We start from the raw sequence: 26,950 nt of genomic DNA, 5'->3' as shown, positions 1-26,950 counted from the left end.
AGGGTTAAGCAGAGTAGTACTTGTCTGTAGCCCCAGCTCCTGGAGAAGCTGAGGCAAGAGGGCTGCATACAGGCATTTGAAGACAAACAAATGGCAAAGATAAAGGAGGCAGGAATGGACACCAAGTCCAGCAATGCAAAGCTTTCCTCAACATTTGAAGGCCTATAAGTAAGACAAAAAAAATTAAAGTTCTTAAACATTCAAGTACACACCTCCAGTGCATATCCCTACCAACATGTCTCCCAAACTTTCTGCCATCCACACTTCTATTTGACTATTACCCTTCTGGTTTCTAATACTAACTTTTCTCTCGAAGTATCAAGGTGTTTTGATTACTACAGGCAATCCCATGCTTGCTTCTCGTGTGTGTGTGGGGGGGGGGGGCGGGTGAGAAAGAGAGAGGGCACGCATGTGGAGGCAGAGCAGGCCATCTGGCAGCTTCCTCCATCACTCTTCCGTTTTCTGCCTTAAGACAGGGTTTCTTCCACAACTTGAAGCTGGTCCTTTGAGCAGTCAGACAACTCAGAGGGATGAGTATCAGATGCCTTAGATCAGGCAAGGCAAATAAAAACTACAATGAGACAATGTTAGTCCAGCTGGAAAGTTATACTCAAAACAAAAGAGAAGTAACCACTGTAGCAAATGGTGCACAGCATTCGGAAATGGAGGTGGCATCCTGGGTAGAGTGGGCCGTGTCCCAGGACATTACACATCTTGATTTTAAGCTTCTGGCCCCTTGAGCTCAGATAAGTCTTGCTTGGTTTAGGCTACAGAATTGCAGTCATTTGTCATGGCGAATTCCATGTAGCCTGACTTCGCATAAATGCTCAGCTATAGCACAGCTGGGCCAGCTGATCTGTCACAGGATGCACCTTTCTTAGACAGTAGGCTGCTCCATAAAGCAAAGACCCAGAAAACCATTTTTGCAGATTTTGTTTTTATTTATCTTAGATAGGCAATTTATATAAAGAGAAACAAACCTGAGGACAAATGTTGCTGTGTTACCCAGGGCTCACACATTATCACACTTGGCCTCCACACCTTTCAACAACTTCAGAAGTGCCGCTGGGTTATACGGAAAGAGATTTTTCTCCTGCAAACGGTAAATAGCTCCCTGTAGCTCCTCAAGGCATCTCACTGTACGAAGAAATGGAGCAACTCCACCGTCATCAGAGAAGGGAGAGTTGGGCTCTGCAGAGAGCAGAGGCCTCGCCTGAGGCTCCCGGCTACGTTCCTTTCCTTTGCATGTCCTAGGCAGATCCCGGATTTCCCCAGGCATTTCTTGACATAAAGATGTCTGTTTGCTGTTTGCTAAAGGCTCATCTGTGGCTTCCTCATCAGAGGGTTCAGAGCTGTCATAATCTACCAGACTCTGTGGTGTCCGGGAAGGTGGGCCATTAGTTGGCACTGGGTGAGTTTCCTTGGGCTGGCTCTGGGGTTCAGAGGAGGCATCAGCAGCCCAGGGGATCCAGGGGCAAGCATTTTCTCCAACAGGAGCATGAGGTGCTGTGTAGCTGGTGCTTGTGCCATGGGCAGGTAAGGGGAAAGGATCATGAACACTTACTCCGCACTGTGATTCCATTGCAGCAAAGAACTGGCAGGTGGACAGAAAGTGGCCCCAGTCTTTCTGCAGTAGTTTTAAATATTTAACAAAGTATTCAAGGAAACAGGTTTCTGAGGATATCAAGAAGTCAAGAAGAACTGTAGAATCAAACGCTATATTCTTTAAGAAGAATAAGAAAATACAGTGAGGGTTGTAGCCATGTCCATGTGTGGAGTGGATCCATGCTTCCTTTTCTGGGGTCAGACTTGTAGAAGTGTCCCATTCTCTGAAAAGACAGACAAGGGGGGATGAGGCTGACAGGTTTTTACAAATATGTTCTCACACTTGCATATCACTTTAAAAGGCAAAATCAAAACTGAATCTGCTTACCACCAAATCCACCAAATCAAAATTGAATCTGCTCCCCACTGACCAGTTTTAGTTTCTATCTGCACAGAAGCTTTCTGTCCTTTCTCCTACATCAGAAACCTCCCCTCCAGGGTGATTTAGTCCATGCTTAAAATGGAACACAGAACTATCTCATTGGGGTAGATATGAGAGCCCAGACTGACCATTGAGAACATGGCCTCATGATCCACAGTTAATCAGATCCTCCCAGAGACACCTCTACAGCTAAGAAAGATGACAATTCCATGACTGATAAAAAGGAAGCCTGAAGCTAGCTGCTGGTGGCTAGGCCTGAGCATAACAGGGAAAATAATGGTTGATATGCTTCTAGAAGAGAGAGAGAGAGAGAGAGAGAGAGAGAGAGAGAGAGAGAGAGAGAGAGAGGGGACTGTCACAGACAGACAGACAGACAGAGAACCATTACAGCTGGTCCTAACACAGCAAGCACAGGCTGCATTACCATCATTAGTGAGAAAGCCCTTCTGCCAGGCCAAGGGAGAGGGAGATGGAGCTGGTACTTGAGGGTTTAATGAAGCAGAGCAGGAACAATGGGAGGGCCAGGGCTGTCAGCTTCAGGAGCATCCCACAAGGCTGCAAGGGTAGAGCAGAAGCACGGCTGGGTGGAAGTGCCCAGCTGTGCTCCAGGGGGAGCAGCCTGGCTGTCCCTGCATGAAGTGCAGGTCTGGAGAGGCTCCTTTGCTCCTTTATATCTGCGTTCCCTTTGACAAGGCGGAGCCCAGCAGACAGAAGCTCAATTCAGCTTCTATCTAGGCAGTCCAGGTTACTAGAAACAAACAAACCTGGTCAAGTGGAGGTAGATGCTCAGGGATGCTTTGGCGGCCTCCAGCATGTCATCGTCCTGCTCTATGAAGACCCTGGACAGCCACTCACACGGGTTGTGTAACTGGAGAGAGGGCTGAAGCTGAGGCTTTAAGAAGGCCAGGAACTCGGGCAGGAACTTCTGCAGGTCAGCTATGAGTGACAGGCATTTCAGGTCATGCGTATAAACACACAAACACCACTTGTCTGTATGCAAACCTGTGCTGCATCACTGTAATCCGCACCCCAGAGGGCCCCAGACACAGGATCATCTGTTCCACAAATGAAGAACTGAGGGCAGGAGAGGTGACTTACGGAAGGGCACCAGTTTAAAGTGTATGATCGGGACATCTACCTGCCAAAATCTAGTTACAGTTTGTCTAAGAGACAACTTTGTGATCTCATGATGACAGCATGTTATGAAACATTGTGCACAAGAGTGCACAATGGCCTCTTTCTTGGTGACCACAGCTCTCTTAACTATAGACTGCTAAGTCATAAAAAGAAATAGCTTCAAAATAAGCTAAAAATCTTCCTTCCCTTTGCTTTTTAAAGAACCAAAAGAAAGTACAAGTAAGGCAAAAACTAGACTTCTGGGAGTTTAACTGCAACTCAAACCTCTGAATTATGTAACAGATGCCACCTAGTGTTATAAACTGTAATTGCGCTAATTAAAACAGACTCCTGGATCATCCAGAGAGGTCACCCCAACTGAGGAATCCCACTCTCCAGGGTAACCTCCAGCCACTACTTTCATTTTCCCTGTGCAGTGGAAGACAAGTCCTCTACAACACCACACTGAAAATCGCTCTTCCGGGTACTCTCAACCTGGCCTGTCACCTTCAAGGAATTGTTTGTGCGACAATTCCTTTATTAAAAGAACTTCCCACGATACTGTCAACATAACTTGATTATTAGTAATGCACATGAAGAATCAGTCTGCTTTGATGAATAAATATAATTCTATATGAACTGACTTCCATTTATTTGCTCAGTAGTGCTTCAAAAAGCAACTATTTTTGTATTCATTATTTAATGCATATTAATTGTATAAAAAAGCTGACATGCTTCTTAAAATTCCAGTCCACTTTACTAAGTTTAATCAGGACAACACAGCTAAATTACTGAAATGATACTGGCCTAGTGCTCAATAGTCAGGAGTCACTCTTCTTTAGTGAAAAATTAATTGTATAGAATTTTGAATAAAAAATAAGTCTAGAGGATTACCTTTCATTTCAGTTGCTGAGGTACAATTCTGGAACTTGATTTCTAAGGATTTCACTGTAATTAAGCTTGCTGCTCTCAGGGTCACGTGATCAGGACCAGCCCTGAGTCTGCATCCAGGTTGCACTTCATCTCCTCCAAAGCAGGAAGGCTTTCCAGGAACAGTCAGTGCCTTCCACAACCCCAAATGTATAGCGTGCAGAAGTGCATCAGCTAAAGTGAGCATGTCACTGTCCAGAAGATGGTCTGGTGACATCAGGGTGGGCACAGATTCACGGCAGAAGTCTTCACCCACTTTACAGAGAAGGCACTTTTTGATGAGTATAACCAATTTCCTTTTTATAAAAGCCGGAATAGGCCAGGCAAGAATATCTAGAGCATGGGGTTTCAAAAATAACATCCTCTGGCTCCTAAGGTGCAGTTTCAGGTGGATTCTGGAGGCTACGAGAAGCTCGAGCAACTCCAGAAAGCACATCAGGCTGCTGATTATGTTAGAGGGGTTCTTGAAGTTTCCAAAATGCTGAGAAAATAAGGAATTGTAGAACGCTTCAAAAGTATTGTCAAAAGGAGTCAAGAGCTGCTTTAGACTTTCTGTAATTATGAAACAGGAGTTATAAGCAACAGGAAAAATAAAAGTTTTCTTAAAATTTTACAATAATTTGTATATATATCATTTTATAAGATAAAACAATAGGTTTAAGAACAGTTACTCTAATAAGACCAAGTGAAGATACACAGATTAACAGCTAATTACTTAAAGTTAATGCATGCTCTATGAATATGGTCAGACTAGATAAGAGCTAGTGAATGACTACATTTTAATTTCTTTTACAAAGGTTATCTTCAGTGCTCAAAGGAGAGTTTGCTTGGTAGAGTGCTTGCTGCATAAGCATGATGTACTGAATTAGGCTCGCTAGCAGCCATGTAAAAGCCAGGTGTGGTGATGTAAGGCTGTAGCGCCGTGCTGGGAGGTAGATGGAGCTCACCGGCAGGCAGCCTAGGCCAGCTCATGAGCTCTAGGCTCAGTTAGAGATCTTAGCTCAACAGATAAGCTGGAAAAGTGACTGAGGAAGACACCCAAGACTGATTTCTGGCCTCTACAAGCACACACATGTTCTCGAGCATATGTTCACACACCCAACACATATACTACACACCACTCCAAGGTTATGGTCAATAATAACATCAGGGGCAGGATCGTGGATTTCATCATACTCCAAGAGAGATGAGGTACAACATGCATTATAAAGGCAAGCCCCTGAGAGGCAGGATCGTTTGTGGAGGTCATCTCTACCTGCTCTCTGTGAATGTGCATCTTTAAAGATCTCCTTCATCACAGCTGCAAGGACGCAGAGGCAATGCACTGCTTCACCACCCTCAGAGGAATCAGAGAGATGCTTCTGGCAAAACGTGACCCAGGAATTACTTAACATTTTCTACAAACAAGGAAAAAAGTGTAGTTATGATTATCTTGTTCGTAATAAAAAACGATCACACAATATACAAAATGTCTGTTTGCTTGAAAAAAGTATGCTAATATTTGGCAAAACAAAGAAGGAAAATATTCTAATATTCTTTAAGGCAGGAAAGGCTATACAGGATATAAGTGAAGAATCGAAAAGAACTATGAAAATATCCACGCGTCATTTATTAATAATATAATAATATGTCTTTCTTTTCTTTATATTCAATTCTACTGTCTAAATATTCTATCATAAAAATCTTGGATATTCAAAGTTATTACTTAAAGAAAGAAGCAATTGTAGCAGAAAGACAATAGAAGCTTGGATCTGTGTGTGTTTGTAAGCACAGGTATACGTGTGTGTGCAAGTGCATGAAGTGGCCTCAGGTGACCTCTGTAAGCATTTTCTTCTTTATTTTTTGGGGGGTAGGATCTTATTTCATTCGTATATTTTTAGATTTACATGTTATTATGGGTGCGAGTATCTTATTAAGCCAAATGTTCGAGCTTTAAAACACTAAGAGAGATAATTAAGGCGCTGGCTTCCCTGACCTTCTCTCTCAGCTGGAAATACAGGAGCGAGGCCAGGCACTTGGCAGCCAGGTAGGACAACAACTTATCGGAATTCTGGAGTACACGGATCTACAGTAAAAACAAGCACAGTTCGTCACACTGCTGACGCCTTAACAACTTTACTTAGTATCTAAACCTTTTTAAAAAGTGCCTTACCAATTTGGAATCCAGTTCAATGGACTGCAAAAGGACTTCAGTTAGCTCTCTGTACCCAGCCTTTGCACGGCTCTCGGTTTCAGCAGACAGCACGCGGCTCAGTACCATGTCAATCAGTGTTAACTGAAGGAGCGTCACTTCCCAGGCCCTGCCCGTCTGAAGCTGTCTCCTGGAACACTCCTGTGCTTCAGGAAGGATGCTCACCCCGTGCTGGCCTGCCATGCCGTCCAGCACATCCCTGACATCGGACCGAGCCACAGAGGAGGCTGTACAGACAGCTTGCTCTGAGAGATCTGGGTTGAGGTAAACGATGTAACCATGGAGGTCATCTTCAAGCGTGGCTCCAAGAAGTACTTTCCTGTATAAGTGATCCAAAATTTCTTGGACACTTTCCATTTTGATTTCCACAATGTATCTCATAAGAGGGTCAACAGCCACAAGGTATAAATATTGAAGGCTTAGAAATACAATGAATCTTTAATCTGTCTCCTCAGTGAAGCCTGAAACAAAAGGTTATTTATAAGTGTCAAAGTTGTACAAGTGAAACAAAACTGTGTTTACTTAGGAAGTCTCAAATTAGAGATAACAGTAGTTGCTGGACTCTTCAAATGAAGATTATAACACTTTAAAATAGTAATGATGAAATGTATGTTTTATATGCAAATATAAGAACATAAAACTATAGTGTTATCTCACTTTTGTTTGGGGTGTGTGAGTGTGTTTGTGTTTGTGCATGAGTGTGCTTAGGAATGCCAGGCAAGCACTCTACTTCTGAGCTTTATCCTTAGGCTTGTCTTTTAAGTTCTATTTGGAGATGGGAACTCTGTAAGCTGCCTACAGTTGTAGGCTAGCCTTGTTCTTACTCTGTAGTTCAGGAAGCCCTTGAACCTGTGATCCTCCTTTGTCAGACAACCAGGTATCTGGGATCATGGGCTGACAACACCAGGCCCAGGTTAGAAATACCAGCTTTCCTGGAACACTCCACTCTGTGGGGCTGACCAAGTCCTTGGCCTTGGTACTGTTCAAAGTGGAGCCAGATCCTTTCTATGGGGAGCTGCCAGCACCCTCCAGGCTGGTAAGCAGCCCCTGCCCTCACCCATCTCCTCTCAAACCTTATTCTCTCCCGGTCAAACACCCCAGCATTACCCACCAGATTCTGCTGACAGGAATGTCTGCAGACATTGTTAGATGTCCCAGCTTAAATCCACTGGGGTACATGAAATATTTTAACTTTCACCTCCCATTTATAGATTAAAACCTGAAGGTATATTGCTATACAGCTATTGACTATAAGGTTCCAACTTAAAATTATATAATATAATCTTATATAACATATAAGGTTACAATCCTTGGTCACCACCTCTGTAACTAGGTAAATTTTTGGTGCTATCACAAGAAAGTTAAGAAGGGAGAGGAAAGCAGCCCTGTACTTGTAGCTGGATATAAATTTAGACATTCAGGCTGTTCCAGAATTCTCTGCCCTATCAAGACCAGGGGTGAGATGCACATGACACATTTAGTCACACACGGCTTTTAAAACAGAGAAGATGAGCAATCAGTCGATGCCAGAGGAAGCATGCTGGCACTGGTATAAGCAAAAGCACGGACGGAAATTCTTCCAAAGGAATATGGGGCCTCTGGGAATCTACTGGGCTACCTTAAACCCCCCACACACTCACACACATACAAACTCTCACACACACATATACATACTCACACACACACACTCACACACATATACACACTCTCTTTCTCTCTCTCTCTCTCTCACACACACACACACACACACACTCTCTCTCTCTCACACAGTCACACATACACACCTTATGTATAGACAAGCAAAGGATCCTCTCCCCAGGGGGGAAAATAGTATTTTTGTTTTTTTGGTTTTTGCTTCTTTTTGTAAACTTATTTTAACACTCCCATTTTCCACAGAAGTTCTTAGTTCTCTCACTTTAAATGGGTTGTGACAGCTGCCTGATTCCCTCAACAGTTCATGAGTTGTTTGTAAAAAGCCAAAAAACAACAACCAATATGCATTTTACAGTCCTCGCTCTGTCTTCCTCTTTAGTAAATGCTATTTTATGTGTATGGGTGCTTTTTTGCATGTATGCTCATGTACCATTTGCATGTTTCGTGCTCATAGAGTTCAGAAAAGAGTATCAGATCCCCTGAAACTGGAGTTACAAATGGATGCTATATGCCATGGTGCTTTGAATGAGAAAGGCACCCAAAGACTCATATATTTGCACGCTTGGTCAGCAGCTGGTGGAACTGTATGGGAAGGATTGGGAGGAGTGGACTTAAAGGAGGCATGTCACTGGGGTGGGCTTTGAGGTTTCAGAAGTCCATGCCACTGTCAGTTAGCCTTCTCTCTCTGCCTCGAGCCTGTGGATCAGATGTAAGGTCTCAGCTACTGCTCCTGCCTGCCGCCATGTTCCCTAGCATGACAGTCATGACCCTAACCTTTTGGAATCATGAGTTCCCAAATTAAATGTGTTTTTATAAGCTGCCTTGGTCATAGTGTCTTTTTATAACAATAGAAAAGTAAGTAGACAGTTGCCAGGTGGGTGCTGGGAATCAAACCCAGATTCTCTGGAAGAGCAGCCAGTGCTGGGTCATCTCTCCAGTCCCTGCTGAGCCATCTCCAAAGCCCCCAATTCTATCTTCTTAAAATACACTCCTTAAAAACAAACCCATGGACTCCTCTTCTCCACCTCTTCTGCTCATACCTAGCTCCTAACTCTCCTCCTCAGAGGAAAGGTTATGAGGCTAGCATTCACACTGGGTCTCCCACTACAGTGTGGCTTATTCACGGGTCCTGACTTTGTCATCCCCTTTATAACATTTATGTGTATGGGCGCTTTGCCTGCATGTATGTTGTGGACCGTAAGCATACCTTTCTCATTCTTTTGTTAGTTTGATTGTTTTTCTTTTGTTTTTAGTTTGCTTGCTTGCTTTATTTTTTCTGCAGCAGAGTTTGACTATGTAGACCAGGCTGGTCTCAACTCACAGAGACACACCTGCCATTTCCTCGGAGTTCTGGGGTTAGAGGTGTGTGCTACAACCCCCTAGCTCAGACTATCATGGCTTGCTTCTTCCCAGTTAGCACTTAAGGAATTTCAACTGTGGACACTTCACCAGACACTGTTTTACAGAAGAGAACTAAGATAGGGCAGCTAAGTGTTAACAATATTATAGATTTTAAATTTACAAGCAATTAAAATTTAAATTAAACTTTTGGTTGTCTTCCCTGAATGCTATTTTAAGATCATTTTTATCATTATTTATGTGTATGTGAGTGTTTGTGTTTTTGTACTATATAATTGCAGATTATATATTATATAGTAACAGCAGATGCCAGAAGAGGGCATCAGATTCCCTGGAGGTGAAGTCACAACCAGTTGTAACTAGAAGTAGACAGTAGGAACTGAACTCAGATCCACTGAAAGAGTAGCAAGCATTCTTAATTACTAACCAATCGTTCCAACCTCTGCACACTATCTTCAAGCTGTGGTGTGTATTCCACAGAATTTAATAAGCTAGAGTGTGGTGGCTGAGTTCCATTTGACACGGCTGAACTGTTCTGTACCCACAAAGGCGGCCATGGCTGAGAAGCTCTGTAACCCTCTGTGTAAAGTTAACTCATAACTAACGAGAGGGGCTCTCTTGTGTCTGTGTGTCCAGGTGGACTGACCTCCACCATCTATATCCTTCTCCCTCCTTTGGAGATGGAATCTTGTTAAGTCGCACAGGCTGGCTTTGATTTTTATCTTCATTCCCCGGTCTCAAAACCAGCCAGGACCACAGGGTCCCATCACCCCTTCTTTCTTGGCCAAACTCTTTGAGAGGTTCCCATTAAAGAACATTCTTTACTGCAATGGCTTGGTAAAATAAGCTGTTGGCATATTTCTCCAGTTATATGTCAGAAATTGCCCTTCATATTATATTTCAAAGTTGAAATCCCTTTTCATAGCTCTTTTCTCTTAGTAGTACTGATACTTAGACTATTTTAGGCTTTAACTATTATCATGTGCTCATCTTTTATCATTAGAAACCTTAAACAACAAATGCATTTTTATTTCAATGTTATTTAGAGCAATAGAAATACTTCGAACCTGTTTCCTATCACATCAAGTGAGAAGGAAACCTCTACTGGGCCCTTGGTCATTCTTTACAACTATCCTCTCGGTGACTAGGTCAGTCAATGCCAGTGAATATCAGAAAGGGGGTGGGTGAGAGCCAGCATATTTCCTTCTCATGGTAGGACCCAGCCTCTTTGGTAGGAATGGGTCTAAGAAATCATACTACAATGTTGTACAGTTTAAATGAAGTATTTAAGCATCTGTTAGAATGGTGGGCACACTCGTTCAACGCACTGGTGTCATTTGTCACAGGTGTCTACTGCCAAGCCTCATGGTAGACTTCAGTCTCCGGTCCTCCAGGTAGAAAAAGAGCAACTCCCACAGGTTGTTCTCTGAGACCCATGTGTAGTATGAATGTACATGAACACATACAAATACATACATATAGCAACAATACATATCTGGGTGAAACATGGCGCTCAGGAGTAAAGTGTTTGCTACGTATGAATGGGGTCTTCCTAGGTTCTCTCCCCAGCATATTCAGATGGGCCTTTTACAAACAAAAATAGCAAAACAAAAGGAAGATATAACAAATACTCGGGGCCCAGCAGGAAAGAACTGACCAAGGGACAGTGAGTGCTGGGGTGCCTCTACTGGGGCCTAGCATAAAACTTTACTTGCATTTCAAACATGATTCACTGTGATCAAAACAACAAAAACCACTGCATTGAAACTGAAAACTAGTGAAGAGAAATGTCCTGCCTTGCCCCAGGAAAAGAAGTCGTGAAAACGCAGACCAGGGACTCAACTGGCCACACTGTGCTGCTCAGGTGGTTGTTCGTGGGTTTGTTCACTGAAAACTGGAATACCATGCTGGCCTGGAAAGAGACGTTCATTCCAAAGCCATGCCTGTCAGAATGTGGTCAAAGCCAGCTGTCTACTATGGCAGCCTCTGTGTGTGAGGCTGTGAAACACCTACACAGGTCCACAAGGGAGGCCACCCACTCTGGAAAAAGAATATTGGAGATGTGTAATCAGGACATGGGCATAAAACCTGAAATTAATCTTTACATGATGTGCACTGACATTCTGACATGTTTTCTGGTGTAAAAAATTATCCTTTTAGAAAAAAAATGTAATTCAAAGCCTTGACCTCTTGTAAAAGAATACATAGTACATAAAAGCACCTTCCAACAACCTCTTATAGCAACATGGTGCATAAAGCAAAATTTGAAACACTAGACTCAAACAGAATTAAAATATTTGCTTCCTAAAAAATCGTATGAAGAAGCTGAGAAGATTGCTCTGTGGTAGAGACCATGACCAATAATGCATGAGGTTCTAGATTCAATCCCTGGGAGAGGAGGAAAGAAAGAAAGAGAATAAGCAAAGATACTTGTCTTAGTTAGGGCTCCATTGCTGTGAAGAGATACCCTGACCAAGGAAACTCTTACAAAGGACAATATTTAGTTGGGGCTGGCTTGCAGTTTCAGAGGTTCAGTCCACTATCATCATGGTGGGAAGCACGGCAGTGTCCAGGCAGGCATGGTGCAGGAGGAGCTTTATGTTCTACATCTTGATCCGAAGGCAGCCAAAAGAAGACTGACCTCCAGGCAGCTAGGAGGAGTCTATGCCCACAGAGACACACTTCCTCCAAACAAGGCTATGCCTCCTAATAGTGCCCCTCCCTGGGCCAAGCATATTCAAACCACCACAGGTACAAAGAGTTATACCATAAATCACAAAAATCAGGACTGATTATAATTCGATAACATTCTACTTGGAATGTCCATTCTTCAAATGCAACCAGATGGCTCTGATGATCCGAGAGCTGACTTTCTGATGTAAGTTCATAACTAACAGTCCTCAAAGAAACTGGCATTGGGTGTTACCAGTTACCCAGAAACAGAAGGTGGTCCCTAGCAGCCTTACCTTACCCAGCAAATGGGAATCAGAAATTCACCGGAGCTCACCTATCTTGGGATCTGTGAGGCCAAAGGAACAAGTCAGTTTGGATACAGGAAGGAGGGTGCAGAAATGAGATGACTTTGTACCTGAAGAACACCTCACAGAACTGTTTTGAGTCACAGAACGGTGTCATATTGGGGTTGCTGCCCATGGTCCTCAAGGTGTCACCAAGTCATGTGTATAGAGCTGGGATTTGCTGCATTAGGATCACTGTGAACTGCAGTATATGTCTATCCTCTGCAATCATTTGCTTCCTCGACCCTCTCATTGACTGACCCGCGCTGGGCTCTTTCTGCAGAACAGAGAAGAAAATGCAGTTGTGATGCAGACTGAGAAGAGTCAGGCAGAAGTGGAAGACAGTCCTGAGGAATCCCATGCATATGGCAGAGAGACTGGTCTTGCTTATTTACAAACTAAGGTTGCAAGCTGACCAGAAAGAGGATTATCCCTGAGCAAGAAGCTTCCGGTAGCATTGGATAGGCCCCCTTGGAGAACAACAGTGCCCACCAATGCCTCTTTTTGGGTCAGCATGGTTGTCACCCATAGCAATTTTACCTGACCTTTTAGCCTGAGTCTCTGAGAGTGTGTTCACTGAAGAGAGAAACCTTTGCTTTGGGACAAAGCACCCAACTGCATTTAGGTCAGCAATTACAGGAAAATGCCATCCAAGGTAAGTTAGTGTTCCAAAACAGTTGAGGCCTCTATAGCCCATAAAAATGAGGCTATCATTTTTCAGTATCCTTTATACTCAGCAATCACTGGCAAGTGACTATTCCACCATATCAGGAAACAAACATGAAAAGAACAACAAAAATAACTATAAAGAAACCACTCTCAGAATAGCTGCAGTAACCACCAGAGGCACCGAATGCTGGCAAAGATGTGCAGACACTAGATCCTGTTAGACAACTCTTCTGAAGGTTGATCTGGCAGTTCCTTAAAAGCTGAACATCTAGTTACCAGATGACCCAGCAACTGGGAAACTGGTGTTCACGCCAGAAAAATAAAGTTGCTCACACAAAAACTTGCACAAGATGTCCTTCACTGGGTGTGTGGAAACAAAGTGGTGGAGTCACACCATGAAATACTTTTCTTCATTAACAAACCCCCTATCCCTACCTGAGCTGCCTTAGATGGCTCTCCAAGGGATATGTTAGGAGCTGTGTACTGTTTCTGTTCCTGAAGAGCAAAGGCAATGTACTACAGATGGAAGACAGCCTCTGGCTGAGGGCTCCACCTCCTCAGTGGGTGGGGCTATGAAGGAAAACAGGAGGCAGGCCAGTGCTAACAAAAATCCCACAGAACTAGACATTCAGATAAATGCATACAGACAAAAAGAGAAATCTGAGGGCGGCAGGTAAGTTGTATCAATTAAGATCCTATGCTGTGTTAATAAGCAAGATGCTGCGCTTGGGAGAAATCAGAAAAAAGCTACACAGTGTCTTGCTACGTCTTTCCTTAAACTGCTTGTGACTCAAAGAAAAATATATGTTAAAAAAATAAAAAACAGTAGTTTTAGCTGAATTAAACAGACATGTCTATAGTCCCAGCTACTGAGAAGGCTGAGGCAGGAAGGTGGAGTTCAAGGCCTATCTGGGAAACTTAGGGTGGCCCTGCATCAAAAGCAGGAGGGGAGGAAGATTGGAGATGAAGCTCAATGGTAGAATGCTTGCCTGGTATCAACTTTCAGAACTACAAAAATAAACAAAACAAAGCTTCTCAATTTTGTGAGGGGTTATAGTCCTTCAGTTCCTAGCTTGCGCGCATGCGCGCACGCACACAGACACACAGACACACAGACACACAGACACACACACACACACACACACACACACACACATACACACCTTTCATCCACATCTTTGGGGTCGGTAGAATTTCATTTTATAGCCCAGGACAGCCTTGAACTCATGGTTCTCTTGTTAAAGCTCCTGAATGCTGGGGTAGAAGATTACATTATCATGCCCAATTATACCAAAACCCTGATTCTTAAAGTCTCCACACCAAAAACTGGACAGAACTGTATGAGAACACACAATTAAAATATTTCTAGAAACTAGCTGGGCATAGCAGTGCATGCTTTTTTCCTAGAATTTGGAGGGAAGAAGAAGCTCTCTGTGAGTTTGAGGCCTGCCTAGGCTCTCTACACAGTGAGTTTTAGACCAGCTAGGGCTACATAGTGCGACCCTCTCTCAAAAGTAAATAAATCAATAAATAAAATGAACCAAGAAAATGAGCATGGTGGTTCATGTTTGCAATCCTAGTGCTTGGGGCCTGGTGAAGGCATAGACAGGCACTGGAGAGAGAGGAGTAAGATGATGGTTTAGCCAATCAAGGCCCAATGGCCTGAGTCTGACCCTGGAGCCCACATGGTGAAAAAGACCAACTCCTATCAGTTTCCTTTGATTAGCACATGTGCAAGAGTGTACACACAACCAAATGAATTTGTAAAAAATTGTTCAAGGTCAGCCTGGGCTTTTTACATAGTCAGACCTTGTCTCAAATAAATTTTTTAATAACAATGACACAAGGATCATCTTTGGTACACTGTGAGTTTGAGGTCAGCCTTGGCTATAGACGACTCTGATGCCAAAACCCAAGTTTTCCTAGGGCACGACAGAACTCTGAAGCCTTTGTTAGAAAATGTGATCGTTCACTTAGTGTAGGTTGATGTCTTTATTAGGAAGGCAGGTACAGGATAGAATGAGGCCCGTCATTGGATGAGAAGGAAGGCTGGGCGGGAGAAAAGTTTTAGAAAGAGGAGAAGGAGCCGGAGCGAGGAGGAGGAGCTGGGAGAACATGGCGGCAGATGCTAAGATTCTTCTCTGCACATAGATACAGTTGTTATGACTATTTTTAAGGGGTAAATGTGTACAGGATTTTGTGCTGTCTAGATGGGCAAATTATATCTTATCAATTGAATCAGAGGATATTGTGTGGTGTGTCCATTCATGTGGTGATTTAATTGAGTTCAAGGGAAGGTGCAGTGGCACGATGCACCAAGCCTGCCACAGAATTGGGATGTGTATGCCTGGCGTAGTAACAACCCACCAAGGGAGCTGTGAGTGAAAGCGAAGTCTCAGACCGCCCGGGGTTAGAGAGTACCATGGGGGCCAGCGTGGAGCTGCTGAGCTAAATTAGCACTCGTTCCTACGGCCCGACAGAGCCAGAACTAGCAAGAGAGTGACCACGGGTCAGAGAGAAGCGAGGAGCAGTATGCACGGGAACTGGTTGCGCCACCTTTTTTTTAACCACAACTTAGTCTCAGAATTATCAAAGAACGGCCCCATGTCTATTTCCACAGTGAATACTATTAAAAATAAAAGACCGACTTTCTTTATACAAATTGGCTGCTAGAGTTTGCCAAGAGATTCAGGACCGAGCCTCAGCTTACGTCAACAATGGTTCAACTTTAATTACAGCCCAAGCAGCTACATAGTTCGGATGCTGTCAATGACACTCAGTGCAGAACCTGAAGCACTCCAAACAAATTTGTCCTCCAGGACTCTGGTTCCTAGCCCACTGCACATCATAAACTGTGGGGCATAGGCAAGGAGGAATGGCTTATCAGAATTAGGCAGGCCCGGCCAACCAATCAGAACTGCCTTCATTTACATACCATACCCCATCCTCTTTCTGCACGGTTCTGTCCTTGCCCAGCCCACTGCTCCCTGCAAGTGTTCGTTATCTTTTTTATTCTGATACTAAGTGGCGAATTCTGTTTACCACCATTGAATTGACCCACACCACATCTGTCTGCATGGACTCTGGGGCACATCAACTCCCAGTCTCCATCTCTAATGACCCTTGGCATGTTACGTAAGAGCTTGGAGACAACTGGAAGCCTCTACTTGGGACAACTCCCCAGTAGGGCCAGGTCTCCTTGCTTCAGGGCATGCTCACCTCTGTCCTTGGGGGTGAGAGGCTAGACTTCCTCTGGGAGATCGGTCTCTGACCCAAGGCCTTTGAACTACTCCACTGAAGAATGAGGAGAGGTAAAGATTCCTGGCTGGAACCAGTTCCTAGTGGAACCAAGGCCTCCCTTCTCTCAAACTCCATAGCCCTACAGTGGTGGGGAGCCAGACCTGCGTCCTCAACTAAGGAAAACTCTGGTGGGATCCAAGGGCTGGGACGGTGAGGAGAGGGCTATTTCCTGCCTCTCCTCACTCCCAGTTCTCTGCACACATTGTGGTGACTGCCTCTCAAGGCCCTGTAGTTTCTTTCCATCTTTTCTGACTATATCTTCCCCTGAGAATGCATTCATCTGAGGATTCTCCCTGACATCAGACCTCAGATTCCTGGGCTTCTGACCTATAGCTGTTGGTTCCTGTGTCAAGACATCCTTTTACTAAGTTAAACGTGCTCTTTGACATCTGCACCTTAGGTCTCTTGTGGACACTAAGTATTTCTGTCTATATGGAAGCATATCTGGGACTCAGAAGCCCAGGAACCAAACAGCTTGGAAGGGAGGTGTCCTAGTGGAAGGGCATCCTGAGACATGAGGCCCAGGAACTACCTAGCTCTGAGGTGGGACAGTGTCCCTCCCTGTGGAAGGCATTCCTTAGACACTGGAGCACGGGAACCACAAAGCTCTGAGAAGCCTCCTCAGCACAGGGCATCCCCAGCTGAGCTGAGCTCAGGGCCTCAGCCTGCTCTTCTCGTCTTCTCTTCTTCTTGTCTTCTTTCCACGAGTCACGCCAGTGGGAAATCTCATGAACGTTTTATGGGAAGGTCCAGGATGTATAGGGGTGAATCCAGGGTTAGCTGCCCTCTGCTCCTGGGATCAGACACCAGGGAGCCCGAAAGGCAGTGCTTATATAGAATTTCTGAGTGGGTGGAGTCTCTCAGGGCAGAAATTTCCAGAGTTAGGATTGGTGGGATTTCAAGTCCTGACCTTGGGGAGGCTCAAGGATTGGTGTTCTTTTTTTAAACCCCCTTTTCCCTGCATTAGGCCCATGCGTTAAGAGGGGAAGCCCTTCCCAGCTGCACCCAGCTTTTGCTGAGGAGCCATCTCTGTGGGGCTATTGGTGATGGGGGAGGGGGGAAAAGCTGGAAAGGAGGTGCTGCCACTGTGGACAGTCTCTGTAGGGGCAGCTTCTGCAATGGTGTCTCACGAAAGCTGCAGGCTGAGGCAGGATAGGTGCTGACACCATGGACAGCTCTTGAAGGGCAGGAAAGGCAGTGCACTTGCAACTCTTGTGAGGGTTGCAGGCTGAGAAGATTCTGTGGTGCGTCCATTTTTGATAGGAGTCACCATTTTTGACAGCTCTGTGGGACATTCTACTGTGGTAGCCAAGGGAAGGAGGAGACTGCAGCTGCTTTAATGGCTTTTGTGGTCACTTTGGTGAGCAATCCCTTTTTGAAAGTCATGCATCAAGTGCCTTGAACCTAGGGTCCTTTGTCTCCTAAAAGGATGTCTGTTAGAGATTGGAGAACTGATCTCCAGTTTCAGCATGAGACAGTCACCTCCTTTCCCTTCAGACTTACCCTCATGTGTGGGGAGTAAGGTTCATTTGAAAAAAGCTGGAGAAAATTTTGATCCCTAGACTCTGAAAATATCTGTGTCCTTTTGTCTCATGGCTTGGTCTGGAGTCAGAAAGGCAAGGCCCTTTCCTAATGAGCACCCTGACTGCAGTACTGCTCTCTAGTTTACCCTGTTCTCTTATAGTCTTTGGAAATGATTTCATGTCCCCATGGCCACCCTTCCCCAGCTTCACGCATGTGAAAAACCTACTGTGGATGACTGACCAGGTTTGGGGTTCTCAGAAGACCAGGAGATGTCCCACCTCACCCTACTGATCACTCTCCAAAACCACCTTCACAAGAGGTTCTCTCTACAGCCTTAGGTCTCCCTCCTACTTGAGGAATCCCTTTAGATAATACTGGGCAGAGAAGGCCTATATCCTTTCTGTGAGGTAGCCAACAGAGAACTGGGAACCATCAGAGCCCGTGTTCCCATTTCCATGCCTGACCTTACCCACACAGGAACTAAACAGTTCTTTTAATCAAGACCTCTCCACTTCATTAAAGAATTTCGTGTAATATATAAACTGCCTCCTCTACATGAGGAATTTGCTCCTGAGGCTCATACCTATAACCCTTGCACTGGTTAGATTCTCTGCCAACTCAGCATAAGCTAGAGTCATTAGGGAAAAAGGGAGTTTCAATTAAGAAATTACCTCAATAAGGGTGGCCTGTAGGGAAGTCTGTGGAGTACTATTGTGATTGATTGATGGGGGAGAACTCAGCTCAGTATGGACGAGGCCACCCTGGGAAGGTGGTCCTGGAGTGTAAAAGGAAGCAGGTTGAGCTGTCCATGGGAAGCAAGCCAGGAAGCAGCATTCCTTGTGGTCTCTGCTTTAATTCCTACCTCCAGGTTCCTGTCCTGCCATCCTGTCATGATAGACTGCCAGGTATAAGAGTCTGAAATAAACCCTTTCCTCCCCAAGTTGCTCTTGGTTGTGGTGCTTATCACAGCAATAGAAACTAAGACACCATGGAAGCCATTCCCAGGGAAGATGTAGAGTCCAAACAGACCCTAACTGAACTTATCAAGATAAGATAATTATCCTAATTACCTGTGTCCATGCTTAATAGAAGGTATGAAGAAGCTGGCCACAAAGAAGCCTATTAAGTACACCGAGTAGAAAGAAGTAAAACAGGCCCACCAAGAACTTTGAATGAAAGTTAAAGTAGTAAATGCTGGAGGCCTCCTGACTCAGCTTCTAAGAACCACACAGCCATCCGGGGCTCTCGCATAGGGAACTTGACTGGTCTGTTACAACTCTTGCCAAGTAGAACATATCATTCAGCCTTTCTTCATTCCCGATTGGCCATGAGTACCTTGGATGGAGAGAGTCTCAAAGGCCTTGCCATTCTCAAAGTCCATTTTGTCAGCCAAGCTTCCTTGAATATATGACAAAAACTTCAGAATCCCTTTGTCCCACTTATTAGGTATAGCCTTTCCTTTATGATATTTACCATTAGGATGAGGCCTCAGGGACCAAGGACAGATAATGTGACAAACAGAGCTAGTACCCGAGAGCAGTCATAGACCATGCCTATGCCAGGGCAGCCCCAGTACCCTTCTGTTACAGCTGATCCTGCATGCTAAAATGCTAAAGCCCACGTTGATTAAAACTTTCTCCCAACTCCCAAGAACTTCACTGGTCTGTTACAACTCTTGCCAAGTAGAACATATCATTCAAAACTGTCTATACTGCCCACCACACTGCCTATAACTGGACTTGGGGGACACTGAAAACAGAACTACTGCTCTCTTGATCTGGAGGAGAGTCATTTCAAAAACTGAAGTCCACAGATAGTATGGCCAGGGCGACTGACAGTTAGCTCCTGACTGTTCCTTTATTTTAAGCCCACTGTGGAAAGGAGCCCTCGTGAGCTGGACTGACAAGGTCCAGAGGCTACACTGACTCTCAGGATTCCCGTCCCTATGCGAGAGCCCCGGATGGCTGTGTGGTTCTTAGGAGCTGAGTCAGGAGGCCTGCAGCATTTACTACTTTAGCTTTCCTGGAGAGCCATCATTGAACCTCTCCAAAGCCAAACTTTTCTAATGCACCTCACAGACTTAAAATGGGCATCGGAACATAGCTCAGAGAGAGAGCATTTGTCTGGTGTGCATGAGATCTTGAGCTGCAACCCCATGTGAGATCCGGGATTCTAGCCCCAGGACCACCACCCCGCATCTTAAGGCCAGAAGAATCTTGAATATGACGTAGACAATGTTCTCAGATCCTAGCATCAGAATTCCCTGGAAGGCTTGCTAGAATGTGAGCAACATGCTCACTCCTTCACCACAGGTTCTGACTTAGATCAAAGACTTAGATCAAAGATGACACTGAAACTTTCTGGGCAGCCTATTTGATTTTACTGTGAGAAAGCTGAGTTCTCTGGCTTCATATCACACTGAGTGAAGCATTTTCTAGAAGTGGAACATTTTATTAATATTAAAAGTGGAGGTCTTCTACTCTTAGTTGCTAAAGTGATTAAGCAGCCCTCCAGAAATCAATCTTTATGGGAAAGATTCCCTGCTCTTTAACACCGTATGTCCTATGTGTCCCTTACCTCAGCATCCTGTTCGCTGGGCCAGTGAGACCAGCATCTACAACGCAGTTTCTCTACTCATCCTGATCCCTCTTTCTGCCAGCTGGACTATGGCCACAAGGATGTCACTGAGAGACATCTGTGTCTAATGTGGCCTGATTCATCAGTCCCAGGTTTCTACACAGTCCCATCTAGAACAGTACCTTTTATCACCCAGAGCACAAGCCAGTGTTTACTATTAACTGCTTCAGAGGACAGATAATGGCTTACAGAGCAGTGGGCATACAGAGAAGACAGCACAAATTACTAGGAAAAATTCCCAAGACCCAGATTCTATAGAGACCAACCAAATCATAGTTGTTACATTTGGGGTTGGGATTTCCATATTAAGATTTATGTGTGTATTTAACCAGTGGGGAAAAATGTTACTTTAGGACTCATTTTCTTAAATAAGTAAACCAAATAGTATGTTCCTCACATGTGTGCATGTGCACATGTGCCCATGTACACACACACACACACACACACACACACACACACACACACACACACACCAAACTGGCTTCTGCAGACCACCTGACAGAATACACCAGGATAGTCAAACAAAGCTGTTGGTTCCTGTGACCACTGCTGCAAGGACAGAAAGCCCATCATTAAGATATATATCATGGTGAGATTTCTCAGGACCAAGAAACAACAGCCCAGGTTTTGTTCAGCAGGAACTGGAGATCAGTGCAGTGGACTTGTGTCTTATCTGCTAAAGGAAAATCCTGGGGTTGCCTCCCTACTTCAGCTAACAGTTTGCAGGGAGAACAACATGCCTGACTTGGCTGCTATGTAGACATGCTATCCCCAGTGAAGTCATCGATTACAAACAACTTTAAAAATATGTAATCTCCTTTAAATTAACTTTGAGTAATACAGGACAGGAGGTGGTCTGAACAGTCACAGAAACAAGATTTCAAAGCAACAGCTAGATTGGCTACAGAAATAGGAAAGCCAGCTTACTGGTAACACAGCTAAGGAACTCTTTACACACCTGCATAGGAGACGTTGCCTCCTGAAGAGCAGTGTGGTCCTCCCACGTCCCTGGACTGTCCGCTTCTCAGAAGAAAGTCTCTTCTGAAGACTGTGAATGATGAAAGGAGGAACCGAGTTCCTCTTACTAAAGCCATTTAATGGTCCAGGCTTAAGAGATGGTGCAGGGGTTAAGCACACTTGATGCTCTTGTGGACAACCTAAATTCAGTACCCATGTGGTGGCTCACAGCACTCTTTAACTCCAGTTCCCGGGTAACTGGAGCCGTGACTGTGAACTGTGACCTCCTCAGGCACCAGCACACATGTGGTGCACAGACATACATGCAGACACTCATTCCCACAAGACAGAAAACAGATCTTAGAAGAAAAAGTACTGTGCTGAAACCCTGACTACCTACTTTTTCCATCAAAGTAAGAAAACATCTCAAAGGTGTGACTTCCACATCGGTGAGGTAAAGGTGCTCCCAGGAAGGCTGTTTACCTTGTATGAGGGACCCATCCAGTTATTTAAGAACTGGGTCCAATATGATCCTGTGCAAGAATATCACACATTAAAAAATAATAGGGCTTACTACTAGGAACTAAAAGGACATTCATTTTTTTATTTCTCAAATAAAACTTAAATATATGTGGCTATTTTAAAATCTTGTGGCTATTTAAAAGAATCTTGAAAGTTTAAAATGCAGAAAATAATCAATATTAAAATATTTTGCCCTCACTGATGCTATAAAGTGTTGTAATAAGCTAATATATTACAGTAACAGCATCTCTTGTATTAAAAGAAATTAAAATGGGCTGGCAAGAGAGCTGAGTAGGTGAAGGTACTTTCCTCCAAAGGCTATACCTCAGTTTATCCCCAAGATATACCAGGGGGAAAGAGGGAGCCAGCTGTTTAAAGTTGGCCTCTGACCTCCATATGCATGCATACACAAAGTAAATAAATATAAAAAAGTTTTGTTTTTTTTAACGAAAAACAACCATACTATGGTAAAATAAAAAAAAATCATGAAAATAAATCAGTGTTTGGTTGAAATAGATTTACTATTTTTTTTTTTTGGGTTCTTTTTTTCGGAGCTGGGGACCGAACCCAGGGCCTTGCGCTTCCTAGGTAAGCGCTCTACCACTGAGCTAAATCCCCAGCCCCTAGATTTACTATTTTTAAATTATTCATAGTCTGATATTTGGGGTCAGAATCTTTGTATTTGTATGCAAACACTGCCCTTATCCTCACATACAGATATTTGTATAGATGCTTAGCTGAGAATAAGCATGGAATTGGTTAATTCAAATTTACTCTTTGTAATAGAGTGCTAATATTTTTCCCGTTTGTAACATTTAGCCTTTAGTCATTTAAGCAATTTTTAAAAAAATATTTCTAAAATAAATAAGTAATGTTCTGTGGTCTAAGGCTGGGGTGTAGCTTGGTGACACAATTCATACCTAACAAGTATGAGTCCAAGGGTTTGCTCCCCAACGCAACAAAAGCAGACCAAAGACAACGCGACCTCCAACTGCTCCAGAGCCCCACAATCTAAACTGCTTTCAAGTCAAAGAATTCCAATTTAAGAAATAAAATCTGATAGCCAAGTCAATAAAGCAAGCCAGGGAGCTCCACTAGCACACCCTGTGAAACTCTGGCTATCTGATGTTCTTCCTGTTATCTCTACATTGTTGGAGCTCAGATGTGGAGTCTTAACTGGAAGATGGCCGAGCTGGCCATGCGGAGAGAGCACGGTGACCCTCACAAAGTTGCTGCCAGACCTTCCAGTCTCAGAAGCAGAAGCAGAGGCGGCATCTGGCCTGAGCTGTGCGTGCTCTGAAGCTGTGCTCTCCCTACCTCATACACTGACTCCTTTCCTCCTCTCTCTCTTCCGTTCCTTCTTTGTGGACTTTGAAATTGCCTGATTTTGTACTCAACAAATGTTCTAAAACTAACTCATAAATTACATCTGAATGGTTAAAACATGACACTTTAAGGTATGTAAAGATCTACAAAATTTTTTTAAACCAGTGACTTGTAAATTAGGCAACACCTCATTTAATTCTCTTTTCCCTTTTTCTTTTTCCTATGGTGCACAGGATTAAGCCCAATGTGTTGCCCATGCTAGGCAAGTACTCTATCCCTGAGCCAGACTCCAGACATCATGTAAAGACATGTAAAAAGACAGTAAGGAGTTTATAGTGGAGCTGTGCTCTATAGGCAGAAAAGCCAAAGCGGAATGTAAAGGGATGCTCACTTCTAATTCGGTGTCCTTCCAGGACGGCTCGAGCACAGTGGGCCCTGATGGAGCCCAATCTGACAACTAGTACTTAGTACAAATGGCTGCTCTGGTTTAGCCTGGTTGGTCGAATGGGTCTGATGTAAAGCAAAGGCCTCTGACGCGTTTCTCTCACACTATTATGAAATAGTGGTACACCACGGCAAGGAAATCCTCAAACCCTGAGAGCACTGGAGACCTTGTGCAGGACCTTATGGGAAATTACTTCAGTTATAATCACTTTAGGCAAAAATTGCACACCAACATAAGTGTGTTGGTGTTTTAAAAGCACTGAAAGGCAAAATTCTCTGTTCTGCAAACTGTCTGGGGCAATCCTTTGTTTTTACAGTAAATCACTGATGAGTGAAAAGATCAAAAGTTACCAAAACATACCATTGACCAGTCCCTGATATAACTTGGTTCTTATTATAAGTCAGGCACCCATTTTAAAGAGAAATGTCGAGATTTGAATTTATAAAAGGATAACTGGTAGGATGCACCAACGATAAAACTGATGATTAAAAAGCTTTGGAAAGTATGTAGAATCCTTCAAAATAGTTTGTTGCAAGATTTTTATTGTTTTTGCTTACTTGTTAGAATTCTGAACCTGCTTGCAAAGTCACACCTATTCCTCTGAATACACAGTTACACAGCTCTAGGTTCTACGTATATTTGATCTAAATTAATAGCCAGAAGTGTTTGAAAACTTCTTGTACAGCAACGTGCTTCTTAGGGAAAGTAAACTTAGACATTTTCTAGTCTAAGTAAACAGTTATTAAAGAAGTTCTCCTACGCTGGCAAGATGGCTCTGTGGGGAAAGATGGCTGCTGCCGAGCTTGATGGCTGAATTCAATCCCTGGGAGCCACATGGTGGAAGGAGAGAACATCATGCAAGCCATCTTCTGGCCTACACACATGCACAGTGGTGCATGCACACACCCCCCACACACACATTAAATAAATAAGTGCAAAACGCTTAAAGATGTTCTAAGAACGTGCATTTTCTGAAGACCTTTATATTGACAGAGGGAAGAAACCTGTGGGGCTCACTGAAGACAACGGTAACTTAATCCTTTACCCATACGGGTCAGATGCCCTCATGCCTGGGATGCACATGTTAAAACAACCCTATTCTTCCCTATAAGTTCCATATTTTCTTCCCACTTAAAATGTTATCAGTTGGCCTCTGGCCAAAGGGACAGATTCTCTAAAGAGAATGTAGGCCTGATTCATATAAGCAGTGTCTGCAGCTTTTCCATTAAAACAAATCTACCTTTTCTAAAAGCACACTGACTCTTGGCAAGGCCTCTCCATGCCCAGAAAGTCCTTCTCCATCACCCTCTCTGGGTCCTCTTTCTCTCCTGGTCTCTCACTGTCCAGACCTTTCAGAGTTCAGCCCTCCCCACCCCCCTTCGCAGAATAATTCCATGAACTTTTATGCCTCCTTTTTACTTCTGTGTAAGTTAGGGTTTAGTTCCTTTCTGGGCTATGCACAGATACTCCTTGACTTTTTTATGGGGCTAAATTCCAATAAGCACCCCATAAGCAGAAAACCTACTTATTATGATCTAACTTACTGACCATGTCTACAACACTCACAATAGCTTACAGATGGGCAAACTTCATTTAATACAAGCCTATTTTATAAAAGTACAGAATCTCTCGTGTCCATTATTAAATGCTGTGAGACTCCATAGCTGTATGTGTTGAGACATAGTGAGGCTTTCTACAGACATGAGGGGATGTAAAAACACAACAGACCAACAAAGACTGGAAAAACAGCACACCCCAGAGCACTGGCTGCCACTGCCAAGCATCTCTGAGAAAGAGGTGACAGGACTCATCACGCCAGGAAAAATTTACATTTCAAAATGTGGTGTTTGGCTTCCACTGAATACTAACAGTGAGTCTGTAAGGGAGAACCCGAATGGCTCCTCCAGAACTCCACCTGCAGACGGAATACTCATAAACGTTTATCCCTGAGCATAAACTCAACTCACTTCATGCCCTTCAAACTCACTTTTTCCTGTGCCCCTCCCTCCTCCAGCTCAGTGAATAGAGTCCATGTCAGCTACAGTGAACCATTTCTACCCTTGACGTAGACAACAGATCCCTTCCTAGGTAGTTGTATTGTGGCTCACAATCCATCTATCCACATTCTGAAAAATCTTTCTATTTTTCTTAAGATGATGTCCCAAGCTCCAAAAACACATGGTCTAGTAGGGCCTTTAAGATCTGTGTCTTTACTTCATACCCACAAGCTAATAATTATGCTTTCTCTGAGGCCCCTAAACACTCTGCAATTAGAAGATACCCAGGCTTTCACTAACCTCTTTTCTAATGAAATCAACTCATATTCTTTTTCGTCTACTTTTACCTTTTTACTGGGAATTTACTAGCCCCTAGAAACATTGTATATATTCAGCACTAGACAGCTTGGTCCCTGACAAAACTATATCATCTTCAAGATATTTCAATTTTGGTCCCACACCCCCATTCCTGACTGACTTTTCCTAGGAATTAGTGAACTTATGTTGTCCACATAAGAGGTGACACCTGTGGAAAAGTCACTTCTGACTAACTCTGTGTAAGGTCTTCCCTCAGATCTTTGTTGGGCTAGTTTTTTGTCATTCACAGTGTGCAAATGTCATTCTCTGACAGACCTCGCTAACAATCTAAGAGTCCACTACATCCTAGACAAACCGTATTCCATTACTTTGTGTTTTTCTCCCCTAATCATTTTGCAGTTTCATCTTCTCTTGTTATGATAAAAGCAAAAACAAAAAAAAGTTCACAAAGTCTCTCCAACAACTAGAGTAGTGTCAACCCAGCAAAAACTTGCTAAAATAATCAATGTATTTAAACAATTTAAACAATGTATCAGTGTTTTTGCATTTTTCCCGGTTCTTTTCATTCACAAGAAACCGCGAGGGTCGCTATCCTGGCAGGAAAGCCCTAGAACCCGCCTGGCGATCCCAAAGAGCGTGCTCTCTCGCAAGTTGGGCGAGGCGCAGACAGCCTGGAGGCTAACCGGGTCTCAGAGACCGACAGATGCACCACACGCTTCCAAGAAGCGCCAAGGAGCAGCGGCCAGTAGGGGCCCTCCTCGCCTGCCCTCGGCCCTGTCGCTTTGCCCACTGCTCAACCTGCCACCCACACGTCTCTCCAGCTACCCAGCTCAACCTGGGCTCAGGGTTACCTGGCTGCCATCCGGCCCGGCCACTCAGCCATCGCCCGGCCACTCGCACCCATAGCTGCCCACTCCGGGCCACCGTACTCCACGGAAGGCCTCTCCGGCCCCTCCCTCAGCAGGCGTAGAAGCCCCACTCGTAGTACAGTGTCTCTTAGCA

At 44.0% G+C, this 26,950-nt stretch overlaps 1 protein-coding gene across 6 annotated transcripts; it reads right to left on the bottom strand.

Moving 5' to 3' along the window:
• Positions 1-920: 920 nt before the first annotated feature.
• Positions 921-26,903, bottom strand: Lins1 (lines homolog 1). 6 transcript variants are annotated; one of them, XM_087557040.1, is made up of 8 exons: positions 26,800-26,882; positions 12,203-12,530; positions 6,186-6,685; positions 6,009-6,098; positions 5,289-5,430; positions 3,998-4,585; positions 2,752-2,923; positions 921-1,829 (listed from the first exon to the last, which is right to left on the bottom strand). In XM_087557040.1, the coding sequence occupies exons 3-8, from the start codon at positions 6,603-6,605 to the stop codon at positions 1,013-1,015; spliced, it is 2,229 nt and encodes a 742-aa protein (XP_087413166.1). In that variant the 5' UTR covers positions 6,606-6,685; positions 12,203-12,530; positions 26,800-26,882; the 3' UTR covers positions 921-1,012.
• Positions 26,904-26,950: the final 47 nt, after the last annotated feature.

The sequence above is a fragment of the Rattus norvegicus genome, chromosome 1, assembly GCF_021556685.1.
Source record: "Rattus norvegicus strain SHRSP/BbbUtx chromosome 1, alternate assembly SHRSP_T2T, whole genome shotgun sequence".
NCBI classification, from domain to species: domain Eukaryota; kingdom Metazoa; phylum Chordata; class Mammalia; order Rodentia; family Muridae; genus Rattus; species Rattus norvegicus.
This window is presented reverse-complemented; position numbering and strand designations above follow the sequence as displayed.

Coding starts and splice junctions, on each gene's coding strand:
- Lins1 (XM_087557040.1), bottom strand. CDS start 6,605: ATGAGATACATTGTGGAAATCAAAATGGAAAGTGTCCAAGAAATTTTG. Junction 6,099..6,185: donor TTGAACTGGATTCCAAATTG/GTAAGGCACTTT, acceptor TTTTTACTGTAG/ATCCGTGTACTCCAGAATTC. Junction 5,431..6,008: donor ATTTCCAGCTGAGAGAGAAG/GTCAGGGAAGCC, acceptor CCTTGTTTGTAG/AAAATGTTAAGTAATTCCTG.